At 44.5% G+C, this 23,595-nt stretch overlaps 1 protein-coding gene across 4 annotated transcripts in view; it reads right to left on the reverse strand.

The window, feature by feature from the left end:
* Window positions 1-216: 216 nt before the first annotated feature.
* The window catches only part of ANKRD13B (ankyrin repeat domain 13B), a 295,564-nt gene continuing 272,185 nt past the window's right edge, over window positions 217-23,595 (reverse strand). The window contains exons 10-15 of one of the 4 annotated variants that reach the window (XM_068270335.1): window positions 23,420-23,553; window positions 18,633-18,790; window positions 5,215-5,367; window positions 4,682-4,842; window positions 3,079-3,152; window positions 217-1,283 (exon numbers count right to left, since the gene is read on the reverse strand). In XM_068270335.1, coding sequence (XP_068126436.1) covers window positions 1,061-1,283; window positions 3,079-3,152; window positions 4,682-4,842; window positions 5,215-5,367; window positions 18,633-18,790; window positions 23,420-23,553 — 903 coding nt within the window. In that variant the 3' untranslated portion in view covers window positions 217-1,060. The remainder of the gene's footprint in view (window positions 1,284-3,078; window positions 3,153-4,681; window positions 4,843-5,214; window positions 5,368-18,632; window positions 18,791-23,419; window positions 23,554-23,595) is intronic. The other 3 variants (XM_068270337.1, XM_068270336.1, XM_068270338.1) reach the window with 3 other exon arrangements.

The following is a 23,595-nucleotide window of genomic DNA, read 5'->3' on the forward strand; positions in this document are numbered from 1 at the left end:
GTCTGACTGCATTTGCCGCATGTGTGTTTCAGGTGTGTGATTCAGAGACTACTAATGCATTAAAGACCAGCAGGGCTGCCAGGCAACTAGTATTGTTTAAAAGGAAATAAGCATGGCAGCCTCCATATCTCTCTCAGGTCAGTTGTCCTTTAAGCACAACTTAGTATAAATACACAAAATTTTAAATGTAAAGAATAATTCACAGCAGTAACGACATAGAGTTTCCAAATACAAGAGATTTATTAATTCGAGGCTCCATGGCACAGCTCCTTTATTATCATTTTATTGTACATCAAACATTGAATTTTTTAGTTTTATAGGAAAAGGAAACCCAAATCAGCAACTCGTCGGTGGAATCGGTGTCCTCCTTAATGGGATATTACTGGAGGAGACCCGGACATCTTCCCCCTCTGGCTTCACTTTAAAAAGACACGTTGAATACACTCTGTCATCATTTGTTACCACTTACAAAGAACTGACCCTGATAATTAAAGAGTTAACATATATTGCGCACACGACCCAAACAGAATTCAGACTGCTTTACATCCAGCTACAGCTCCTTGTGGAGGCCGCTGTAACAGAGGTTCCTCTCTGGCCACAAAACATATGGGGAGGTGCCATATTGTCAGTGTTAACCAGTTTGCTGCTGCAGTGTCAGATTAATAAATAGATCAGTTTGACGGCGGACTCCAGCAGCAAAGAGGGTAAAAATTCCCAGAATTCCCATCCAAGCTGCTATTGCATGGATGGGGGAGCCTGCTCACACCTGAGCGTCTACCCGGTGTCTCTGTGTTCTATTGGATTCCTTTCGTTGAGGTAACACTTCCTAACCTTGCCCATTAGGAAATATCTCAACAAAGTCTGCAGTGGTGTTTGACCACCTCCGATGGCTCATGTAGCAATGCATTGTGTGTAACAGGAAGCTCCATCTGCACCCATTTCCTGTCTTGATGTATTTGTCACATTTCTATAGCTGCAGCTTCCCAAGTTAGCCCTTAGGCAGTGTGGATAGACCTCCTGGGTGCTTGACTGGTAGAGTAGATGTTTTTCCGGCTATTTCTCAGTTAAAGAGAGCTGCAGGATCCTTTCTAGCTCTTCTTCCTCCCGCTGCTTTAGTTTTTCTTCTTCCTCCAGCTCCTTGGCTGAAAGTTCCATGGCTATCCGTAGCTGCTCCTGATAAGCGCTGAATGAATTGCTGGAGACGGTGTGTGGGGGGCTGCAAGGCTGAGTGTGCTGGGGGGTTCTGCAGGAAAAGCCCAGGAACACAAAAATCACTCTGGCTTCTGCCAATGAAGGGATGATAACAGGTTAAAACATGGTGTATGGAAAAATGGAATCTCTGCATGAACTTATCATAAACACCTAATATAGAAATATCGAAAACAGAGCTCACAAGGCTGATGTACAGAATATCAACGTATAATGTAATATACATACAATGATGAAATAAAGGTAGGAGGAACATAAAAATGATTGACAGTCTATTTCTGGTACTCTCAAAACCTAACCCTGCCAGCTCTCTAGCTGTAAGTAACAGTCATTTCCTCACCCCACAGGCACACTGTCTCGTTGTCACCTTTGTCACTATCCTTCGCTGCCCACATCCAGATCATGTCTAGGGCCTGCCACTCCCATCCGCTCTACATCCTCAAAATACAACCCTCTTACCCCAGAGACCATCAAACTGCTGCTACATGCTCTCGTTATTTCTCACTATGACTATTAAAACACGTTTATATTTGGTGTTCCTCTGACCAGACTCCCCCCTCAGGAATTCATCATGAATGCCCCCACTACACTTACCCATCCTTCTCAGTGAGCCTCATCTGCTGCTTTTCTCAGGAAATGTCTACCACGGCTTCCATCGCACAGCACCATGTTCTATTTCACACACCCTGCAGCAGAGTGCGTCGGCAGGGTAATTTGCCTAGCTCTGCCCCCGAACAGTGACATGCTTCCTGCTGGACAGGAAGTATGTCACTGATTTTTGGCTGATCGGCCCACCGCCCCCCATTAGATTAATGCGGTGCCATTGGCTCCAATGCAAGTGCGTGATGCGTGGTACCAATTGTACTGCTTGTGGACGTGCTGCAGAGTCTGCATTGCCTCTGCGTCGTTGGAAGCACTTCTGCTGCATTGCGTCATAGAGACTAATGGCCAGAGGCAACGCAACGCCCTAGTGTGAAAGGGACCTTACTGATTCCGGTTCTCTGTTACTCCATTAAGTGCCCTGTAACACATTCTATGTAACACATTTAGTTTTGTGACAGAAAATACAACAAACACGTTATGCCGATGTTTTTCTGTATTTTCTGCCACGATAGTAAATGAAGATTAATACGATAAAGCTACTCATTGGTTGAGCCCTGGTACTTTTTTTGCATACATTTGAAATCGGTGCCGGTAGACTTGGGCGCAGGATACAGCCAGTATATGGCTGATCCTACTTCTGCACAAGTTCCGTCTGTGTTAATTACTATTCCCCCTCCAGGCCACCATGGATAGTGGGGGAATGATATAATTCGGCTTCCAGCGATTGTTGGAGGCCGAATTATTGTGTTTTTTAAGCAACTTCGACTCCGTCTTCTGACGGAGCCGACGTTACTCACCGAGCGCTGCAATAAATGTGATTCCTATAATAGTCTATGGTGGCACTGGCTGCGCCCAAATCTAGCAGCGCTTAAAAGCACTGCTCCGCTTTTTTGCCTCTTCCTGGATTGTTTGGGGAGTGGTGGTCTTCTTGCTTCCAGTGTGCTCCCTATCACTACAAGGAAAGCCTGCAGGAAGATCTATATATGGAGGGGGCAGTGGCAACATAACTGGGCAGAGATCTTTTTTGTCTTCAGGATGGTAATGAGTCAAAAGATGTACATTTTCCACCTACATTTGACTATACCAACATCTCATTTACATCACTAGATATACTACCTACCTATTAGGGAGTTCAATTCAGGAAGACATGGAGTAGATTTTGTATATAATGTACATGTAAGGCACCTTACAATCCTCCACATAAATGCCTTCCCCCCACCCGCTGCTCTACTGATCATCAGCTGGTGATTTTTACAGATTACAAACCTTTCTCCTTTCCGATCATTTGACATAGGGTGTGTTCCTGGCTTGCTGTTTGTGAGAGCTTCCCAAATAGTTACCTGGAAAATCAGAAGAGAGAATTTTACACGTGTTACAGATACGTCAGCAGAGTAACACATCAGTTAAGGCAGAGTTCCCCAACCCTGTCCTCAAGGCCCACCAACAGTACATGTTTTGCAGGAAACAACACACAATCACAGGTGGAGTAATTAGTGTTGCAGCAGAGCTAATTAACTACCTCTGTGGATTTATACAAAACATGCACTGTTGGTGGACCTTGAGGACAGGGTTGGGGGACACTTTTAAGGCACACCTGAACTAACATCAAATGGGCATGCGTAACTACACATGTATCCAAACAGTGCATGCCCAAAATGCTCCCAGTCACAGCTACTGTGCACAGCCATTCAGAAGTGCATGAGGAGAGGAAAGAGCTTGTGCCTTTTGTCTGGCTGGGCTGCATCATAGTCTTGAAGGGGGGTTTGAACATGAAGGTGGAAGGTAGGCCGGCTAAGCTGTGGGGCTGAGATTATAGTGGCACCGAAGCACCCCCAGATATGGTCAGCTCTTACATATATTCTTTGTTCCGGTATCCTTTAACCGCTTCCAGACCAGCAGTCTCTGGCCCCAGAGACTTTTTGGTCAGAAAACGGGGCTCACCGACGTCACGTTGCCGTTCGCGATGCTCTCCCATTGCTGAAGCCCACTTGCTCTGATGACAGCAGAGCTTCATGAGCCAGTCAGGAACCGATTTCAATGGCTCCTGACCCTGTGATTGGCTCCTGGAGTTCTGCTGTCATGCCAGCAGCAGAGTGAATGGGCTGCAGCGGCAGGAGAGCAGCATGATCGGCGATAGTGTGCGGCGTGGTAATTGAAGTCTTTTTAGTAATCTAAGACAGTAGCAGGGTCAGAGAAGGTGGCTGCTGTGCCCTTTTAGGTCCCAGGCACCTGCCTATGTTGCCATGTGGATGATGAGTTCTATCTAGCAATAATAATAATTATAAAGTGATGGGTGAACTTGTTTGGTATGTTGATAGTTGAGTGTTGGTCACCTTTCTGTGAGACACAACAGGGGTAAAGGGCCCTCAGTGGTGATAAAATGCACTGAAATCAAAAAGCAAGAGGTGACTTACCTCAGAGAAGACACAAAATGTAAACAGGATTTTTTTTTCATTTTCCTTAAGTACAAATAAAAAAGGTGTTTCCTATCCAAATGTTGTGTTTTCACTGAGGTAAGCCACCTCTTGCTTTTCGATTGTAATATATTTTATCACCCCTGGGCGCCTCTCCCATTGTGCTACTATGTCCTCCATTGGAGGGGGGCTGTAGGTCAGCCACCTGCAGCTGACAGACTTCAAACCCATTTTTAAGAGAGAGCAACCTCAGTACAGGGAAGTCCCCTGTATCTGTAAGTAGACCGTTATTCTTCATAAGATTAATTGGTTGGTTGCCCATCTTATCAATCTTATTCTGTGAGTACCATTCACTTCTAACTGTACCATCGAGGCTCTCATTGTCTTTGTATTTTTTCCACGGTTTTCGCCTTGTATCCCCCAAGTTGCACCTTTCTGTCAGGATGAACTCTTACCTGGTCATATTCACTGCCGGCCTCTAGCAAGCTCTGTTGAATAGCAAACTGGAGCAGGTCGTCCTCCTCCTCGCGCATGTTTTCCCGGTAACTTCCCACCACGTTGTAACCTCGCGGGGCTTCAAACAATGACTGGTCCATCTCACAGCCACGCCCTGAAGCTACAAATGCATAAAAAGATGTCCATCAAACCACTGTCCATTATAGGTGGATCAGACACATGGTAACCTCTGATTAAGCCGTTTCCTGTTTACATTCAGCTTACAGCACAAAAGCACTGTTACAAAAGCAATGCTATCTTTATGTGTGTTCAGGCAAAGCAGTGAAGGTGGAGGACTGGAGGAGCCATTTGAAATGTTGGAGCGGATCATGCTGCCTTGCCCATCTTTGATCGGTGAGTGAAATTAGGCACAGCCAATGGTTTTCCTCACAATGATCACCCCTGCCCAGGACCTCCTGTGCCCCCAATGCTGAGGTCTGACACATACTGTTAGGGTCCCTGTGTCCCGTGTCCCCCCGCTGTGGCGTCATACTTATAGAGCTGGTGCTGCTAACACTGCAGGAATCGCTGCTCGGAGAGGGGGCTTCGCTGCTGGGGCTCTGCCGGAGGGACGACACCGGCTCATCGCATCCGTTCAGGTTTCCGAAAGTGATGCGCGCATTCAGGATGTGAAAAATGGGAATTTCTGTAAAAACACAAAAGTACAAAAATGCCATAACCATCTTGATGTGATTCATTGTGTATTTGCCATAATTAATATATGCTATGGGCAGAACTCGAAGTCTGGCCACTTCGGGTTCTGGCCGGTCAAAACTAGAAGTGGCCGACTCACTGCGGCCAATGCCCGAAATAGATAAAATCCTGGTGGCTCCGGCTCCTCCCCCTGCCCACCTCCTATTGAGTTCTGTCAGGCGGGACACACGTGCACCCAGAGTCGTGTAGTTCGTTGCGGCAGTGAAGCAGGGATTTGTGATGTTTGTTCCTGCAGAGCGGGTGCTGGCAGAAGCAATGTCTGCAGCGTTCCCGCTCTGCTTCCCCGCTGCAACGAACGGCTCCATTGCGTGTCCCTGGCTGACAGAAGCCAAAAGGAAGGGGGCAGGGGGAGGAGCCAGAGATGAAGAAGTGGCGCTGCCAGGATTTGGTTCATTTCGGACACCGGACATTATCCAGCCAGAATCCGAAGTGGCCTGGTTCAGGTTCTGGCCGTAACATATATAAATATACAGTACATGGACATTCATTATTTCATTTGCCTCTGAAAGTAAGTTTGTAAATTCTTTGAACAGCAATACACTTTTTGCACGATTTAGTTCAGCTTTCATTTGGTAAATTGTTTTCGTAAATGCAGTAACCTGCATTTATTTTAGTAAGCAAATAAATAGAAATATGAGAGATATGCAGAGTAATAGGTTTCACATCCTACCGATATGCTGCTAACATGTTTTCGTTGAGATCACCAGCACACAAAGGGGGTTGGTTCACCAAACTGCGGAAATATTGCTCTGGTTCTTACACCATGAAGGTAATGTGCATTGTGCATACACTGCCCACACTGGTCATATGCAGCATAGTTACTCTATTTGCATAGTGCACAATATATGACCAGTGCCTACACTCTATACATAATGCAAGTTGCGCTATGTGGACAACGCATTATGTGGATGGCATATATAAATACTGGTGCAAGTGCCGTGTGCACAGCAATTTTACTGGGGTTAAAGCAGACCTGAATTCCGAACTTACTCTCTGCACTAAAAAAGATAAGAAACAGCATAATGACCTTTCAAAGAAAAACATTTCTTTGTTACAGCTGATACAAATCCTGCAATAAATCTGCAGTGTGTCTACTTCCTGCTTTCATGGAAGCAGACATAGGGTTAACATCCTGGGTTTACAAATTAGCTGCTCTTCCAAGGCAGCCAGCTGACACAGGTGAAACATCAAATTACACTTGTGATTAGTCACAGATGAAGAGGGATTAGACAGGCTAAACTCTCTAAATACATGCAGGGTCCATTTCTCTATGTTCTCCTTCTATCCTGTGCAAGAGTTCAGGTCCACTTTAATGACTACTTCCAGTGCAAAATAGAGAAAGCCTGCAAGGATCAGCGGATGATAGGTGGTAGGGTTGATCACTCACCTGCTTGTCCGTAATTCATTAATGACAGAATTCATCTGTAAGACAACCGCGGCCATGTTTCCCGAAGTCTTCCGAAGCTCTGTGGGCACCCCCACCTGTTTTCTGCAGCCTGCACCCACCCCCCCCCCCCCCCCCCCGCCGAATCCACATATTAGGCCATGGTTGTCAAAATGGGGACGGAACGCTGCAAGCAGGTGGGAGTGGCTACAGAGCTTCAGAATACTTTAAAAAAATGCCATAGAGAGTTTCTTTCATTAATGAATTATGGGCCAGTGGGTGAGTAATTAACCCTAGCACCCGATGATCCTTGTAGCAATAACAGAGAGAGAGCCTTACATTGCAGATTTTACACTGGAAGTAACTCAACCTCGAAGTATCTGTAGGTTTTGATACATATGGATGACACAAAGAATGGGCATCCTATACAGTCTAGTTAATGGAGTACCTCAGTTTCATATCAGTGATCAAAGGCCTCTTCCTCAATATAACTGTTATGATCGCTTCTGCAGCAGGTACTGCTGGCAGTAGTAGTGCTGCAGCTCAGGCAGTTCTGATCTCTTTCCATGCAAGCTGCATAGCTTTGTCTGCCTTTTCCTGCTGTCAGCTTGTGACTGATTATCATTCACCTGTGTGGGAATCTGCATTTCTGCTCCCATTGGATGACCTCAGTATAAAGATCTGCTTCCTGCAGGGCTCCTTGGGCTATCATAGTTTCAGTTTAAGCCTGTCTTGCTGTTGCTTCAGCCCCAGATCGTGTTTCTTGTTCTAAAGATACTTTGCTGGTCTTGCATCATATATTGGTTCATTGCCAATACATATGCATACCAGCACGTTTATTATTTTCCTTGTATTCGTGTTACGTTGATACATCAGTGTCGCTGATGTATACGTACACGAACTGTTTATATCCTGTGTTCATTTAGTCAGCTTTCCAGCACGCTTTGGTAGTTTGCGCGTATCGTGATCACCCGTGCTGAGTTAGTTATCCTGCTCCTGGTTCTGTTTGTGGATTGCGTTCATCTCTGCGAAGAGATAACAAATCCTTCTGAATCCTGTTCTGTTACTGTTTGTGGATTGCGTTCATCTCTGCGAAGAGATAGCGAATCCTTCTGAGTCCTGTTCCCTGTATTGCTCCAGTCCTAGTCAGTGTTCCTGCTTATGTCATATATCGGTTCATTGCCGATATATACATATGTTAGTCAGACGTTACAAATAGTTTCATTGATAGCTGTAATTGTAATACGCTAGGAAAACTTACTTCTGGTATTTTTGTCTGTGTTACGTTCATCTATCTTGATCCTGCTATTTCCTGACTATCCTGTCCTGTCTTTGTGAGGCACGCCATCGCTGCAAACGCATTGGCTGCCTCATTCCAGTCTGTCTTGTTGTGGACGCTTGCTGTCACTAAGTAGAAGCTAGTTAAGCAAGCATTCATTCTGTCTACCTGTCCTGATCTCTTCAGTTCTGGTTTATGCGCTCAGCGCTACTTTGTGCTGAGACGTTATCACGAAAGCATTGTTTGTGGCTGTTCGGATCTGCACCGGCTCTGTGCGCCACAATCTCCTATTGGAGTCAGTCCTCTCCTCCACTAAACTGGGGATATCCTGATTCCTTGTGCTGGTGTGTGTACCTCCTTCACGTCAGCTTATGTGTTGCATGCCGACTGTGGAGAATACACCACCAAGCCTGACAATAACATTTACAGGTTATTTTAATCCCTACCTAACGAACAGTTGTACGGTAATAAAGCCAGATCACCACAAATAACTTAGCACTAAATTGACAAGTTAATAAAATGCTGATTATCAGCACTAATCCCTAAAGGCTAGTAAAAAAACAAACAAACAAACACGCTATTGAAGTACAGCAGTAACTAATATTGAAGCTTAACACAAATCAATAATCACCCAACAGTGACTAGTCAATAACAGACTTACAGCTCTACTCAGTAATCAGAATTAAATAGCTACTTACAGCTAATAAAATGTGTCACCAGTAAGTGACAACCTAACTCAACATGAATCGATAAGCAGTTCATCTTACTAATATGTTCCTTCAACACACTAACTCAGGAGTAGGGGACCTGTGGCTCGGGAGCCAGATGTGGCTCTTTTGATGGCTACATCTGACTCACAGTTAGGGGTTGATTCACTAAGCCAGTGTTTCCCAACCAGTGTGCCGCGGCACACTGGTGTTCCGTGGGAGGTTATCAGGTGTGCCGTGACAGGAGGCGAGGTGACGTCATAAGTATGTGGGAAGGTGGCAGGCAATGCGTGCACAGTGTGCGTGCACAGTATTAGCAGGCAGCGCTGAGTGGACGCCAACGCACATATCGGGCTCGCCGTAACATGGAAACTACATTTGCCTAGTTCCACCTCCTGGCTCTCCTATTGGCTGATGCGGCGCCGGCGAGAGTCAAATTGGAGGACGGAAAGCGTAAGTGGGGTTGGCACAGCAGTTAGTTGTGTGACAGCACACGGTGTTAGGCCTCAGGACGGGTCCCGCACGCGCTCCCATGAGACTCCCCCGGTCCCCTCTGTGACACCTTCCACATCCGACCTACAGGACGGCGGCAGGCCGTGCTACATAGTGCGGACAGAGTTATGTCTGTAGGACAGCGCCATCTAGTGGTAAGCTTGGAAACTCCTATATTTTTTGAATAATAAAATGTACACATGGTTGTTACCATAGGGCGGCATAGTAGTATCACTGTGGTAGGTAGGACTTCCTTCCAGGCCTAGTGTGGAGACAGAGCTGCCATCTGGAGCTGTCATCCACCAGGGATCGATCAGAAAAGTCCTGAGTGACAGTGAGATACTGCAGTGATGGACAAGTTTTTGAAAAGGAAAGTGGAAAAGGAACTGGACTCTGAACAAAATTTGGAGCCAGATGAGAGCCCAAGTATGAGTGGGGGTCAAAAGAAAGCAAAGATGGTTAGCGCAAGCAAATTCTCTGGCGCAAGGCAATATAGCGAAAGCTATATTTCATTTGGATTTACTTTCACTGGAGATGCAAACAAACCATCTCCACTGTGCGTGGTGTGTGGTGAAAAGCTAGCTAACAGTGCTATGGTCCCAAGCAAACTTAAACGCCATCTCCAAACGAAACACCCTTTGCTTCAAAACAAGAATGCGGACTATTTTGTTCGCCTGCGTGACAACACTGAGAAACAGGCAACTTTTATGAGAAAAACCACAAAGGTAAATGAAAGAGTTCTTAAAGCTAGCTATCAAGTTGCTGAACTTATAGCCAAGTCAAAAAAGTCACACACTGTGGCAGAGACATTAATACTTCCTGCCTGCAAAGCTATTGTAGAGGAGATGTTCGGACCTGAAGCAGCTAAGGAAATAGCCAAAGTCCCTCTCTCAAACAACACAATTTCCAGACGTATTAATGACATGTCTGCAGACATCGAAAGTGTGGTTTTGGAAAAGATCCGTCTCAGTGAGAAATTTGCATTGCAACTTGACGAGTCTACAGATATCAGTGGACATGCTCAACTCTTGGCCAATGTGCGTTTTGTTGATGGTGATGCAATTAGAGAAAACTTCTTTTTTTGCAAGACTTTGCCAGAAAAAACAACAAGAGAAGAAATTTTTCGGGTCACATCAGAATACCTTGAACAAGGAGGACTTAAGTGGGAAAACTGCACAAGTGTCTGCACCGATGGAGCTGCAGCCATGGTCGGGCGCACCAAAGGCTTTGTAAGCAGAGTGAAGGAAAGAAATCCAGATGTGATTGTTACGCATTGTTTTTTACACCGCGAGGCCCTCGTAGCCAAGACTTTACCAGCAGTCTTAGTTCATGTGTTGGATGATGTTGTGCGCATGGTAAACTTTGTAAAGTCACGACCCGTGAAAAGTCGCATATTTGCAGCTTTGTGTGAGGAGATGGGAGCCAAGCATAAAACCTTGCTGTTTCATACGGAGGTCCGGTGGTTGTCGCGTGGCAAGGTCTTGGTTCGTGTGTATGAGCTGCGGGAGGAACTTAAAGTGTTTCTGACAAATGAGAGGTCAGATTACGCAAAGCAGCTTGCAAGTGATGAGTGGTGTGCAAGGCTGGCATACCTGGCAGATATATTTTATCATCTGAATGAACTGAACACACGAATGCAAGGCCGAAGTGAAAACCTGCTTACAAGTACAGATAAAATAAATGGATTCCGTTCAAAGGTGCAACTCTGGCATCAACACGTGGAAAGTGGCAATCTTGAAATGTTCCCACTCACCCAGCAATGGCAAAGTGTTCACACTGCTGCCCTGTGTGAGGTAATAGTTAAACATTTAAAAACTCTTGAGGAGAAGTTGTCATTTTATTTCTCTTCAGTCTCCACTGAATGCCTTGACTGGGTTAGGAACCCTTATAGCTCAGCATCAGTTGGTGGAAAGGACATGACTTTACAGGAGCAGGAGGAACTAACTGAACTGAGACAAAATCGTGCTTTCAAGCTAAGATTTGCTGATCTACCTTTGGACAGTTTTTGGTTGGATACCGCCAAGGAGTTCCCCCTTCTGGCAAACAAAGCGATTTTGACATTGCTCCCATTTTCAACTACATATCTGTGTGAGATTAGCTTTTCAAGCATGGTTGCAATAAAAACCAAACAGAGAGAGAGACTGAGATCTGTTGATGAAGAGCTACGTGTGTGTCTTTCTTCGATTCCAGCCAGAATATCAGCTTTGTGTTCAGCCAAACAGGGCCAGGTTGCGCACTGAATAAGTATTTTATAATTTTTCACTATTCTGTTTACTTAATATTTCATAATAAAGTAATTATAAAATACTTTCTTTGTGTTTATTTGATTCCTATTCAAGATAATTACTTTATATATAGGGCTGGCTACACTGGGCTAACTACTGGCTACTCTGGGCTAACTGTACTGGCTACTCTGGGCTAACTACTGGCTACACTGGGCTAACTGTACTGGCTACTCTGGGCTAACTACTGGCTACACTGGGCTAACCGTACTTGCTACAAGTACAGTTAGCCCAGTGTAGCCAGTAGTTAGCCCAGAGTAGCAAGTACACTGCCAGCAGTTAGCAGCTACACTGGACTAACTGCTGGCTACACTGGGCTAACTGTACTTGCTATACTGTGGTAACTATACTTGCTATACTGGGCTAACTGTACTTGCTGTACTGTGGTAACTATACCTGCTATACTGGGCTAACTGTATTTGCTGTACTGGGGTAACTACTATACTAACTATTGGGGGTAACTATACTCAAAATTGGGGAAAGGGGGGGCTGCCGCCGCCACTAACCACGCCCCCAACCACGCCCCCAGGGTGCCCCAGAGAAAAGTTTGGTCGTGATAGTGTTCCCCGGGCTCAAAAAGGTTGGGAAACACTGCACTAAGCTACACTGCTAAAGCAGCGCAGCTTAGTGTGGAAGCGAAAGTAAAATTTTCAAAGTAGTCACGCTACTGCTGTAGCATGCACTGCTAACCCCCCCAAAACTAACAGCCGCTCCAATTGTCCCACCCTGGATCCTGTCAGGTCCAGTGACTTTGTAGGATGAGACCCATGCAACTTCATTGGCGCAATAGGCTGTTTGTCACTTGACAAGCAGCCTATTGGGCCAAAGTGCGGGGATCCCTACAAAGTGAATCAACCCCCAAGTCAGCTAGCTAATGGTACAAGCTGTATTTCTCCTGCCTGGCTCTCAGGGAAATTGCCAATGTTGCTGAAACCCAAGAGAAGCTGAAGATGTGTCTGACACTTCCGCTGCCCAGCGGATCAACTGTATACACATCTCCATGGCAACAGGGACAGCCCTCTGCTGCGCATGCGCACTGTCCCAGTTTGAAACATATTGTATGGCTCTCACGAAGTTACATTTTAAAATATGTGGCTTTTATGGCTCTCTCAGCCAAAAATCTGATCTGAAAGGGATCAAATCTTTCTACAAACCAGGCACAGAATTTCAATAGATTTCAGTATCTTTCAGTATCTGTGGAGCTGCGCACTGCCTACTGGGCCCAGCCTCTATGTGTCCAACCCCCCCTTCCCTCATGTGCAAAGTGTAGGCAACAGAGCTTACACTGAACTATCCGGCGTACCTCTTCTCTCCACTGCCTTGACTGTGTCAAGTGATAAGCACTAAAGGCCAAACACTGGAGGCACCTTATGTGACCACTAGAGGCCTCTAGCATTTGTCACGTGACATATGCACCCCGGGAACAGAAGAGACAGTGAGGCATGCGCTGGTGGATTGGTGGGTGTAAGCTCTGCTGCCAACACTGCACGTTGGTCATCCTGTAATCAAAAGCTGCTGATAGTGGGAGGATTACTTTATTGCTGGTTTAGCATTCCCCACTGGTGCTCTGCTGAACCCCAGTGAGGTTCCCAAAGTGAGCTAAACTTCCATGGCTGGCACTGCCACAACAAGAGGAACTCCGAGCAACATGTAAAAATATATGTCCTATCTGTATGTGTGTAAAGATAAATGAGTTGATTGTTGTAACTTTGTACATCTGTTATCTTTAGTATTTTCTTGCAGAAGTTGCTAAACAAAAAAAACTACAAAAGAAAAAAAAATAGTAAAATAGTATGGCTGCACTTTGCTGGCATGAGAAAAGGATTTAGTTATGGCGATTCTACTCCTTCAGTTGTCAAGAGATGGCCTACAGAACTACAAATTGACATCAACCGCAGGGATGCAGCACTGTCAGCGGTGTATAAACTAGTAAACGTCACAACTAGGGATCATGCGAAGTACATGTCCAAGAGACACCTGACACAGCAAGTAGCATCCATCCCTCTCAGCGCTGCTTAATGACACCACAGCTGGCCTAGAATGATGACATCATCACAAAAACAAGACTATTTTAAGGTATCTACAGACTTTATTGTTAAGAGAGAAATGATTGTGAACCAAATCAAATGAGGTTCAGGAACATGTATGGGGCATTCTCCAGTCTGTCTCTTAAGCACCATGCGCTGTTGGACCACCTCCATACTTGTCATCTCTGTTTTTGTGGGCTTCATGCACTATATAAGGCATGTGAGTGTGTGTTGTTGCATCCAGCCTAATGCCCAGGTGAGGGGGTTCCTATGCATATAGTTAGGGCCCCATCAAATTTTGCCAGGGACCTGACAGTCTGTAGTTATGCCCAGGGCATGATTTCCGGAAAGGCCACTAAGGCCCGGGCCTTGGGCAGCTGGCCATGGAAAAGGGGTTCCTATATGTGGAAGAGGAGGCTGCAGATGGATTAGGAAGGCTGCAAATGAGGAGCTACGCATGGAACAAGGGAGCTGATGCCCAACAGAACTATACATGAAACAAGACAAGAAACATTTAAATTGCGCTTTTCTCCTGGCGGGCACTCTATAGGCAGTAGCAGTGTTTGGAAGTCTTGGCCCAAGGTCACCTCATTGAATAGCTGCTGGCTTACAGAACAGGAAAAGCCGAGATTCGAACCCAGCTCTCCTGTGTCAGAGGCAGAGCCCTTAACCATTACACCATCTAGCCACGAGAAAGAGGGGTTGGTGTAAATGGATGTTACACACAGGAGTGGGGGGCCACAGATGGAATGGGAGGGTCACTACTGCACATTTAACAAAACCAACAAGAAATTTGGCCTAGGGGTGGGAAACGCAAAAAAATCCAGACTTGGTTATGCCTTTGACTGATTTTGTAAAATGCTACAACCACTGCAAGAGCCGATATCCAGTAATTCCCTACCTATAAGGACTTTCTGTAAAAAAAAAATCTCGTCTCAAAGTCCTTATTTGCTGCCTGTATGTGACTGCTAGCAAAACCATCCTGGCAGGTCAGCCAAGCTTTACCAATGTTTCATAAATACCCCATAGTGCAGGCAGATGGTCCTCATTATGAAAAGATGATCAATGCAGGTCTTCCTGAGATAGATAAAACACGTGAAAGAGGCTGACAACCGAAAAAGCAGAAATGTCCTCTATTCTGGACGGCATTCAGCTGGATTTGCTCTCATATGCCCATGTTCTCTGTAGCCAGCTCAGTACTTGATGCGTGTGCAGAGTGCCGCTTCTCCGAGCCGGCTACAGCTGTTCCCAGTCTTTGAAGTGTACCAGACTCTCAGAGTCCTATGAAAAAGCTCTGATTGAGAAGTCATGTGCAGTGCAGCTTATTCCCCATCCAACAATGCTTCGCACACTGACTGTCTATGCCAATATACACAGCTGCAGATCCGACTAAACATAGCCATGTCCTTGATAAAAAATTAAACTTGGCATCGTGAATATTCAGATCTGTAATAATGGATACTTTTCAAGAAGTGATGTATCTGAATAGCTGACTTGAAAGAAAAGGAAAAGCATGCAATCCTTATCAAAGCAACGCGCTCACCAGAGCGCACTGCAGATGTGCAGCAAGCAGAGAAGCCTTCAAGCGGAACGTAACTCTTGCACAGCACACAATGATAAGTCTATTCCACATATAGTTGTTGAAGAAATTCACTGCTCTGTATTATGTGGTCATCTAGCCAGATGAAAGTATCTATTTAGTTCTTAGTTGTGAATAGATTGCAGGAGAACTGCCCTTGTCTCTCCCTCCATACAGTAAACACTGAGGTTTAACCCCTTCAGTGCTCGCTGCAAAGTGAAACCATACTCTTCAGTTTTTTAGGATTTCCATACATTTTCTGGAATCATTTTTTTTGTCCATAAAGGCTATCATGCTGTGGATAATCATTTAGGCCTAGTGCACACCAGAGCGGTTCGGCTGCAGTTTGCGATCCGCTTGCGGGTGCGGATCTGCTAGGGTAATGTATTTCAATGGGCTGGTGCACACCAGAGCGGGAGGCGTTTTGCAGAAACGCATACTCCCGGGCTGCTGCAGATTTTGGATTGCGGATGCGTTTCTGCCTCAATGTTAAGTATAGGAAAAACGCAAACCGCTCTGAAAAACGGCACTTCAGAGCGGTTTGCCAGGCGTTTTTTGTTACAGTAGCTGTTCAGTAACAGCTTTACTGTAACAATACATGAAATCTACTACACCAAAACCGCTACACAAAACCGCAAAATGCTAGGTGAAACGCTACAGAAAAATAAGAAAAAGCGTTTCAAAATCTGCTAGCATTTTGCGGATCTGCTAGCGGTTTTTGGTGTGCACTAGGCCTTAGAGCTGAGAGGAAGTCCTGAGTTTAGTTCTACTTTAAAGGACTTCCGAGGCCAAAAACAAGAAAATGACACTATACCTTTTTAATATCAGAATCCACGGAGGACGTCCAGCGCGTCCCCTGCACTGTTCCGCCGTCATTGCAGCCCTTTTCGTTCCCCCATGGCTCGGCCCGACCCCACTGAACGGGTCGCATGTATGCCACAAGTAAGATGGCCGCCGCCTTGAGCCGCGGCTGCGCAGTACGCTTTGCCGCGAGTGCGACTGCGCAGCCTTTAGCCCGCCTCCCGCCGCGTACAGAGTCCTGTAATGCTGCCCAAGGCTGCGCAGTCGCACTCGCGGCAAAGCGTACTGCGCAGCCGCGGCTCAAGGCAGCGGCCATCTTACTTGGTGCATACATGCGACCCGTTCAGTGGGGTCGGGCCGAGCCATGGGGGAACGAAAAGGGCTGCAATGATGGCGGAACAGTGCAGGGGACGCGCTGGACGTCCTCCGTGGATTCTGATATTAAAAAGGTATAGTGTCATTTTCTTGTTTTTGGCCTCGGAAGTCCTTTAAAGGAGAACTGAAGAGAGAGGTATATGGAGGCTGTCATGTTTATTTCCTTTTAGACAATACCAGTTGCCTGGCAGCCCTGCTGATCCTCTGCCTCTAATACTATTAGCCATAGCCCCTGAACAAGCATGCAGCAGATCTGGTGTTTCAGACTTTAAAGTCAGATCTGACAAGACTAGCTGCATGCTTGTTTCTGGTTTTAATCAGATACTACTGCAGAGAAATAGACCAGCAGGGCTGCCAGGCAACTGGTATTGATTAAAAGGAAATAAACATGACAGCCTCCATATACCTCTCTCTTCAGTTCCCCTTTAACCACCCTGGCGTTCTATTAAGATCGCCAGGGCGGCTGCGGGAGGGTTTTTTTTAAATAAAAAAAAAACTATTTCATGCAGCCAACTGAAAGTTGGCTGCATGAAAGCCCACTAGAGGGCGCTCCGGAGGCGTTCTTCCGATCGCCTCCGGCGCCCAGAATAAACAAGGAAGGCCGCAATGAGCGGCCTTCCTTGTTTTGCTTACATCGTCGCCATAGCGACAAGCGGAGTGACGTCATGGACGTCAGCCGACGTCCTGACGTCAGCCGCCTCCGATCCAGCCCTTAGCGCTGGCCGGAACTTTTTGTTCTGGCTACGCTGGGCTCAGGCGGCTGGGGGGACCCTCTTTCGCCGCTGCTCGCGGCGGATCGCCGCAGGGCGGCGGCGATCGGGCAGCACACGCGGCTGGCAAAGTGCCGGCTGCGTGTGCTGCTCTTTATTTGATGAAAATCGGCCCAGCAGGGCCTGAGCGGCAGCCTCCGGCGGTGATGGACGAGCTGAGCTCGTCCATATCGCCCGGCTGGTTAAGCAAAGGAATATTTTTTACTGGTAAAATTATTTACGCAAATGATGAAACGCAATTGCACTCTGAAGGTAATAAAAGTGCTGCTACAAACAACAATCACATTACCTACATAATATGAATTATGTTATGTGTGTAACGCACATGGTAAACACTGAGGCTTAACCCCTTCAGCGTTTGCTGCATAGTTAAACCAGAGCTTCAGGGTTCTTTTTTAAGATTTCAGTTTTTGTTTTTTTTAGAATTGTATAATATTTCCCTCCTCGACCCACCAGTGTACCCCAAAATTAGATGTGTGGTTGCACCCTTAATCTGAAGATTTTTGTTTTTATTATTAGCACAAAGCCCTGGCAGTATGAGGAACTTAATTTGATATTCTCAGATGGGTTTTAAGCAGTAGTGTCCAAATATTACAGCGTTTAAAGGGAACCTAAAGCGAGGCTTCCATATTTATTTCCTTTCAAGCAATACCAGTTGCCTGCCAGTCCTGCTGATCTCTTTGGCTGCAGTAGTGTCTAAATCACACACCAGAAACAAGCATTAAACTAAAACAGTCAGACTTCAGTCAGAGCACCTGATCTGCATGCTTGTTCAGGGTCTATGGCTAAAAGAATTAAAGGCAGAGCGTCAGCAAGACAGCCAGGCAATATGTTTTGTTTAAAAGGAAATAAATATGGCAGCTCACTTTGGGCCCTTTTCCACTAGCAATCGCAATCACAAATCACAAAGGCCAGCGATTCTGATTTTTCATTAATTATGTTGTGTGATTGCGATTTTTCATTTGCATCGCACTATCCCTCTTAAGGAGTTGTCAAGCAAAATGTAAAAAATGAGGTTTACTCACCTGGGGCTTTCTCCAGCCCCTTGCAGGCGACTGTCCCACACTGACCGCTCCGCTCTCCACCGCTGTCCCAGGCTCCCCGCACGGTGCAGAGGCCGACCCTGCGCAAAGCGCTGCTGCCAATCATGGCCATGTGGTCCGCGGTGCACTACGCAGGCGCAGAACTACGGTGGAGAGCGGAGCGGTCGGCGTGGGACAGTTGGCTGCAAGGGGCTGGAGAAAGCCCCAGGTGAGTAAGCCTAATTTTTTACATTTTGCCTAATAATTCCTTTAAAATCGCTCCAGAAAGCAATTGCGATTTGCAAATCGAATCACTTTAGTGGAAAATACTTCTCATGATTTCTATGATAAAGTAGCAACCCTAGCCATTTAAAAATCACTAGCGATTTGCGATTTTGCAATTCAGCTGTGCAGTGGAAAAATGCCCTTTCGGTTTCGTTAGAATTCACGTTATGAAACAGATGATACGTTCAACTTACCAATTTTGACAGGAAATCCTGGGGGTAGCCTGAGAGTAATAAAATCACGGAGTTTTGCAAACAGTGCATTGCTTATTGCCATGAGGTCAATGATGGGGGCCACCTGTTCAGCTAATGACAAGGGATGGTCCTCACACAGCCACAGCTTGGCTTTAAACCTGCAGGTGTTACAGAGGGAAGGAACATGTAATTAGCATCTACAGTCAAACAGTGTCAGAAAGAAATGGCAAACAAAAGTGAAAGGGAAGCGTATACATTTTCATTAGTATTTATACTTTATATCTTTAGCACTATGATGGTTTGTAACAGCAAATAAAAGACTTTTTAATGTGTGGCGATGTATTGTCCTATGTGTACTTGGAGTGTGCAATAACAATTGTATTAGATTTTACATGATACATGTTATATTCTTGGTGTATATTCTTGGAAGCCTCAACATTCCATGCATTAAATTGCCAAAATACTTTCCTAGGGTATACAAGTTGATTGCAGTGTTCATAGAGATAAGGAATACACAATTGAATTACCACACAAAGCCACTAGATGGCACTTCCCCCTCACATTCATTCCTCAAATAAAGTGAGTGCAGTTTGACATCTAGATGACAAATTAGTGCTGGAGAACTAACACTAATCTGACTTTTATAAATAGAAAAAGCATAACCAGTCTCCATTTACACCAATGAACAGCTATTCTGAATTAAAATTATTCTGAAACGACAGTAATTTGCCAAATCAGACAAGAGTAGTACTTTGAAAAGTAATTTGTGTTAACTCTTCAAAGATCAGACTTGAAGTGTTAGAGAGCGTTAGAGGCTACACAGATTTTTCTAAAAGTCTGTATACCTTAGAAACAGGAACATAGCGGCAGAAGGGTAAAAAGTAAAATGATAACATTAACCACTTCATGACAAGTCACTCGCTCCCACCTTCGCTCTGCACATGTGCGCCCCCCTGCAGCCGTTAACCGTCGGGACACCGCGATCTGTGATTGGGGAAGAAGACCGAGTGGTCCTCTACCCAATCGCAATGCCTGGAATAAATGGACATGACCGGTATCAGCAGCCATGTCCATTCATAAAACAGGAAACAGTCATAGTTTAGTAAAATGTAAAAAAAAATAAATAAATAAAAGTGAACACTTCCTAAAAAAACTGGAGTGTTTACTAGTGCCATCTAGTGGCCAAAAAGTAAAATTACACATACAGGCACATACATACACACACTTATTATACATTAATAACATTAATAACATATACTTCCAAAGCTCTCCCCCCCCTCTCTCAAAAAAAAAAAAAAAAAAACACTTAAAAAAAAATCAGTTTAAAAAAAAAAAAACATAAATAGTTGCCTTAGGGACTTTTATAATCTATATTTTATGAGTGTATATTACTATTACTTTACTACATAGGGGCTTGTAATTATGGGCCGGACTAAAAAAAAAAAAAAAAAAAAAAAATAACACCTATATTTCCAAATAATAAATTGTCGCCATAAATTGCGATAGGGACATAATTTAAATGGTTTAACTATCGGGACAACTGGGCAAATAAAATGTGTGGGTTTTATCCACAGGAGAAAGTTTTATTTTAAAACTATAATGGCCAAAAACTGAGAAATAATGAATTTTTTCTTTTTTTTTTCTTATTTTTCCCATTAAAATGCATTTAGAATAAAACAATTCTTAGCAAAATGTACAACCCATAGAAAGACTAATTGGTGGCAAAAAAAAACAAGTAATAGATCATTCTGTTGTGATAAGTAGTAATAAAGTTATTGGCGAATAAAAGAGAGGCGCACTGACAGGTGAAAATTGCTTATGTGCGTTAAGGTGAAATTTTCTCATGTCTGTTAGGGTAAAAACAAAAAACGTAAATGGCGATATTTGTACACTGACATTGCTACTTTGTTTTTCTTTTGCTTTTCATTCAACTAAATAATCCTGCACTTTTGCTGAACTGAGGATTTGACTTGTTCCTTTTATTAGAAAAAATATCAGTGTGAGTACCTCAGGTGATAACAACAGTGCTGTCATTGGTCTGTGAAGAGAAAGATGAGGTGGAGGAAAGAGTCAAAGAAGCCAATAATGCCTCTATTTATCCGTGGAGATGAGCTGTAGAGTTTATTTTGCACAAGGGAAGTATTTGTAGTAGAAGAGAGGAAGGCATAACCAAAAGTGTCACAAGAAAGTCTGAACACATGTTTGAGCCCCACATTAATAGTCATGTGATGGGTATGTGTTCTAATAGAATGCACAGCCACCTGCGCTGCTCCCCAGGTGCAGCACTAACACCACCTATGGTGCCCATTAATGGTAAAATATTTTCCTCAGATGCAATAATTCAATATTTACAACTGAATTGTACACAAAACCACTCAGTACGTGGAGAAAATCAATGTAATGCTAGGAATACACGTTACGTTTTTCGCGTTCCGATTCTCCGCGCGATCTATTAGCCATTCGATTCCCTGCTCGATTATCTTATCTTCCGCTCGTTTTTCTTATCTTTTTCCATTCACTTCTAAGAGAAATCGAGCGGAACAGAATCGAGCGGAGAATCGGAAATGTCGGAATTTTATCATTGAAGGCATTTATCGGAACGACTCTCCGCAAAAAACGTAACGTGTGCTCCCAGCATAACACGATTCTATGGTTGATTGGAATAGAGACGTTCGTCAATCGGAATGTTGGATTTTACAATGCTATCTGAAGAGAAAATGTGCCATAATTGTCAGTTTTATGCAAACAATTGATTATTATCTTCTGATTATTTTTGATCCTGCAAATTTGATCAAATGATTGAATCGGATAAAAACATTGTACAGTTAATGGGAACTTTTATTATACTAAATGACTAAATGGCGCAGTGTTGTGCAGCACACAAAGTGCATTCTGCATTACGATAATGGCCCATATGCAATTAACTATTTCTCCAGAGTTTTTCCTAGGAGATAATTTTTCATTTTCCGTCTAAAATGACTTTCAGGCAACTGAAAAAGTACCGAAAAGTAGGTGAAAAGGTACTAACAAAATGATTTTGAATATTTTCTTGCTTTCTGGTGGCTTAAAGCATTCCTAAACTCAGAACCTCCTCTCTGCTCTAAAAGACACACAACAGCATAATAATCTTGAAACTAAAAACATTTAACGGTATTTGTTACAGCTGATACAAATCCTAAAATAAATCTGCACTGTTTCTACTTCCTGATTCATGGAAGCAGACATATTGGGTATCATTCATAAATAGGCTGTCGGTAGTGCGGGAAAACACCGTTCTTCTCCGCAACCGGTACTTTAGACTTCTGGGTGGGCATTCATAAAGAAGTGTGTAGGTGCGGTGGCAGTGCGGAGATTCCCCGAACTAGGCTGGCGGTAGGCAGGCGGTAGGCAGGCGGAGACACGGAAGCTGCCGAGTTGATACATTTCTCCGTGTTCCGCTCTGCTGCAGCTGCCTGGGAGGTCTGTGTGTCTCCATTCACTTGCATTGGTATCGCCACATCAGAGGGAGCGGGACTTTCCGACCTGACACCGCTGGCGGTATTCTTTATGAATTAACATTTTGCTACATTTGTTCCGTTAATCACCGCACAAGGCGGTGATTTATCACTCTGCTCGGTATGTCTTTTTTTCATGCGGAAAGAGCCTTTATGAATGCTGACTTTGCCGAGTGGTCGGTAAAGTCAGCTGTTTTTAGCATTTCCGCATGCGGAAATGCTTTATGAATGATACCCATTGTTTACAGCCTGTGCTTTCAAATGAGCTTATCTGCCATCTCTGCCATGGCAGCTGTGTGACACAGGGGAGAGATCAGATTACAACTTGTGATTAGAAACAAATGGAGGGGAATTAAACAGGCTAAACTCTCTAAATACATACAGGGTGCATTTCTCTGTTTTCCTTCTGTCCTGTGCAAGAGTTCAGGTCCACTTTTAAAAGGCATTTTCTTGACAAGTTTTTACTCAAGAGTAAGAGTGAATTGCATATGGGCCCTTGTCATAAAATGCCTTTCAAACCAGCAGCAAGCAAGAAAATACTGAAAATAATTTTGAAGGTACTTTTTCACCGACTTTTGGGTACTTTTTCAATTATAAATAGCCGAAATGTTATTTTAAAGAGAAAAGAAAAAAAAATCTCCTAGGAAAGAACTTCAGACATTGCTTTGTGTACCTGTAAAATGTCCATGCAGATCATATGCTGTTGGTAGTTCTGTTTTATTGTACTGTACCACACATAGATGCACACTGCACACTGATGCACTATCATTCGGTAAAGCTGCCGTGCGATGACAGCATATGACAATCTTCCCAGAATTAACGCCAGGGGAGTTACCTAGGTAACGTGCAAGTTGCTATGGTAACACATCTTGCGTAAGTAGGATACCGCACATTACCATAGCAATGTGCGTGTTGCTCTACTCCTCTGGTGTGTGAATGGCAACTTTGCCAGAAGTTATTGTATCAGGCCCGTGTGAGCGAGTCCCTAAAAAGGGATAGGGGTCGCACGACATAATGCCACCATTCACATTTCAGTTGCCCGGAATGCCAGGTAGTTATTTACTTGAGTTTTCAGCAAGGCCTTGTATTCCACCACCGTCAGCACCAACTCAAACAAATCTGTTGCTATGTATACATTTGGCAGGCTAGCGTACTGTATATGTAATTGCTAAAGCATGACATAGGTTGATAAGATGTTAGCTGTGGTGTTCTGATGGAAATTAGAGCATGATATGGAACACAGATGAGTGGATCACTGTACTGCCACAATCGCTCTTCACTGCTGGGACTCACTTCTGTGTTTTGGTAGTGAGCTCCATGGGTCGTCCCATATCCCGGTGCCCCAGCTCAAAGTTGGGATCAAAGTATTCGTCTGGTGTGATGGCTGTTGGGTTGGTCTGGCTGAAGGTCTGAGTGATTAATGTCTGCTGGGAAAACACAAACACAGTAAACAGTAATGTGCTGAAGGG

The sequence above is a fragment of the Hyperolius riggenbachi genome, chromosome 2, assembly GCF_040937935.1.
Source record: "Hyperolius riggenbachi isolate aHypRig1 chromosome 2, aHypRig1.pri, whole genome shotgun sequence".
Lineage (NCBI taxonomy): Eukaryota > Metazoa > Chordata > Amphibia > Anura > Hyperoliidae > Hyperolius > Hyperolius riggenbachi.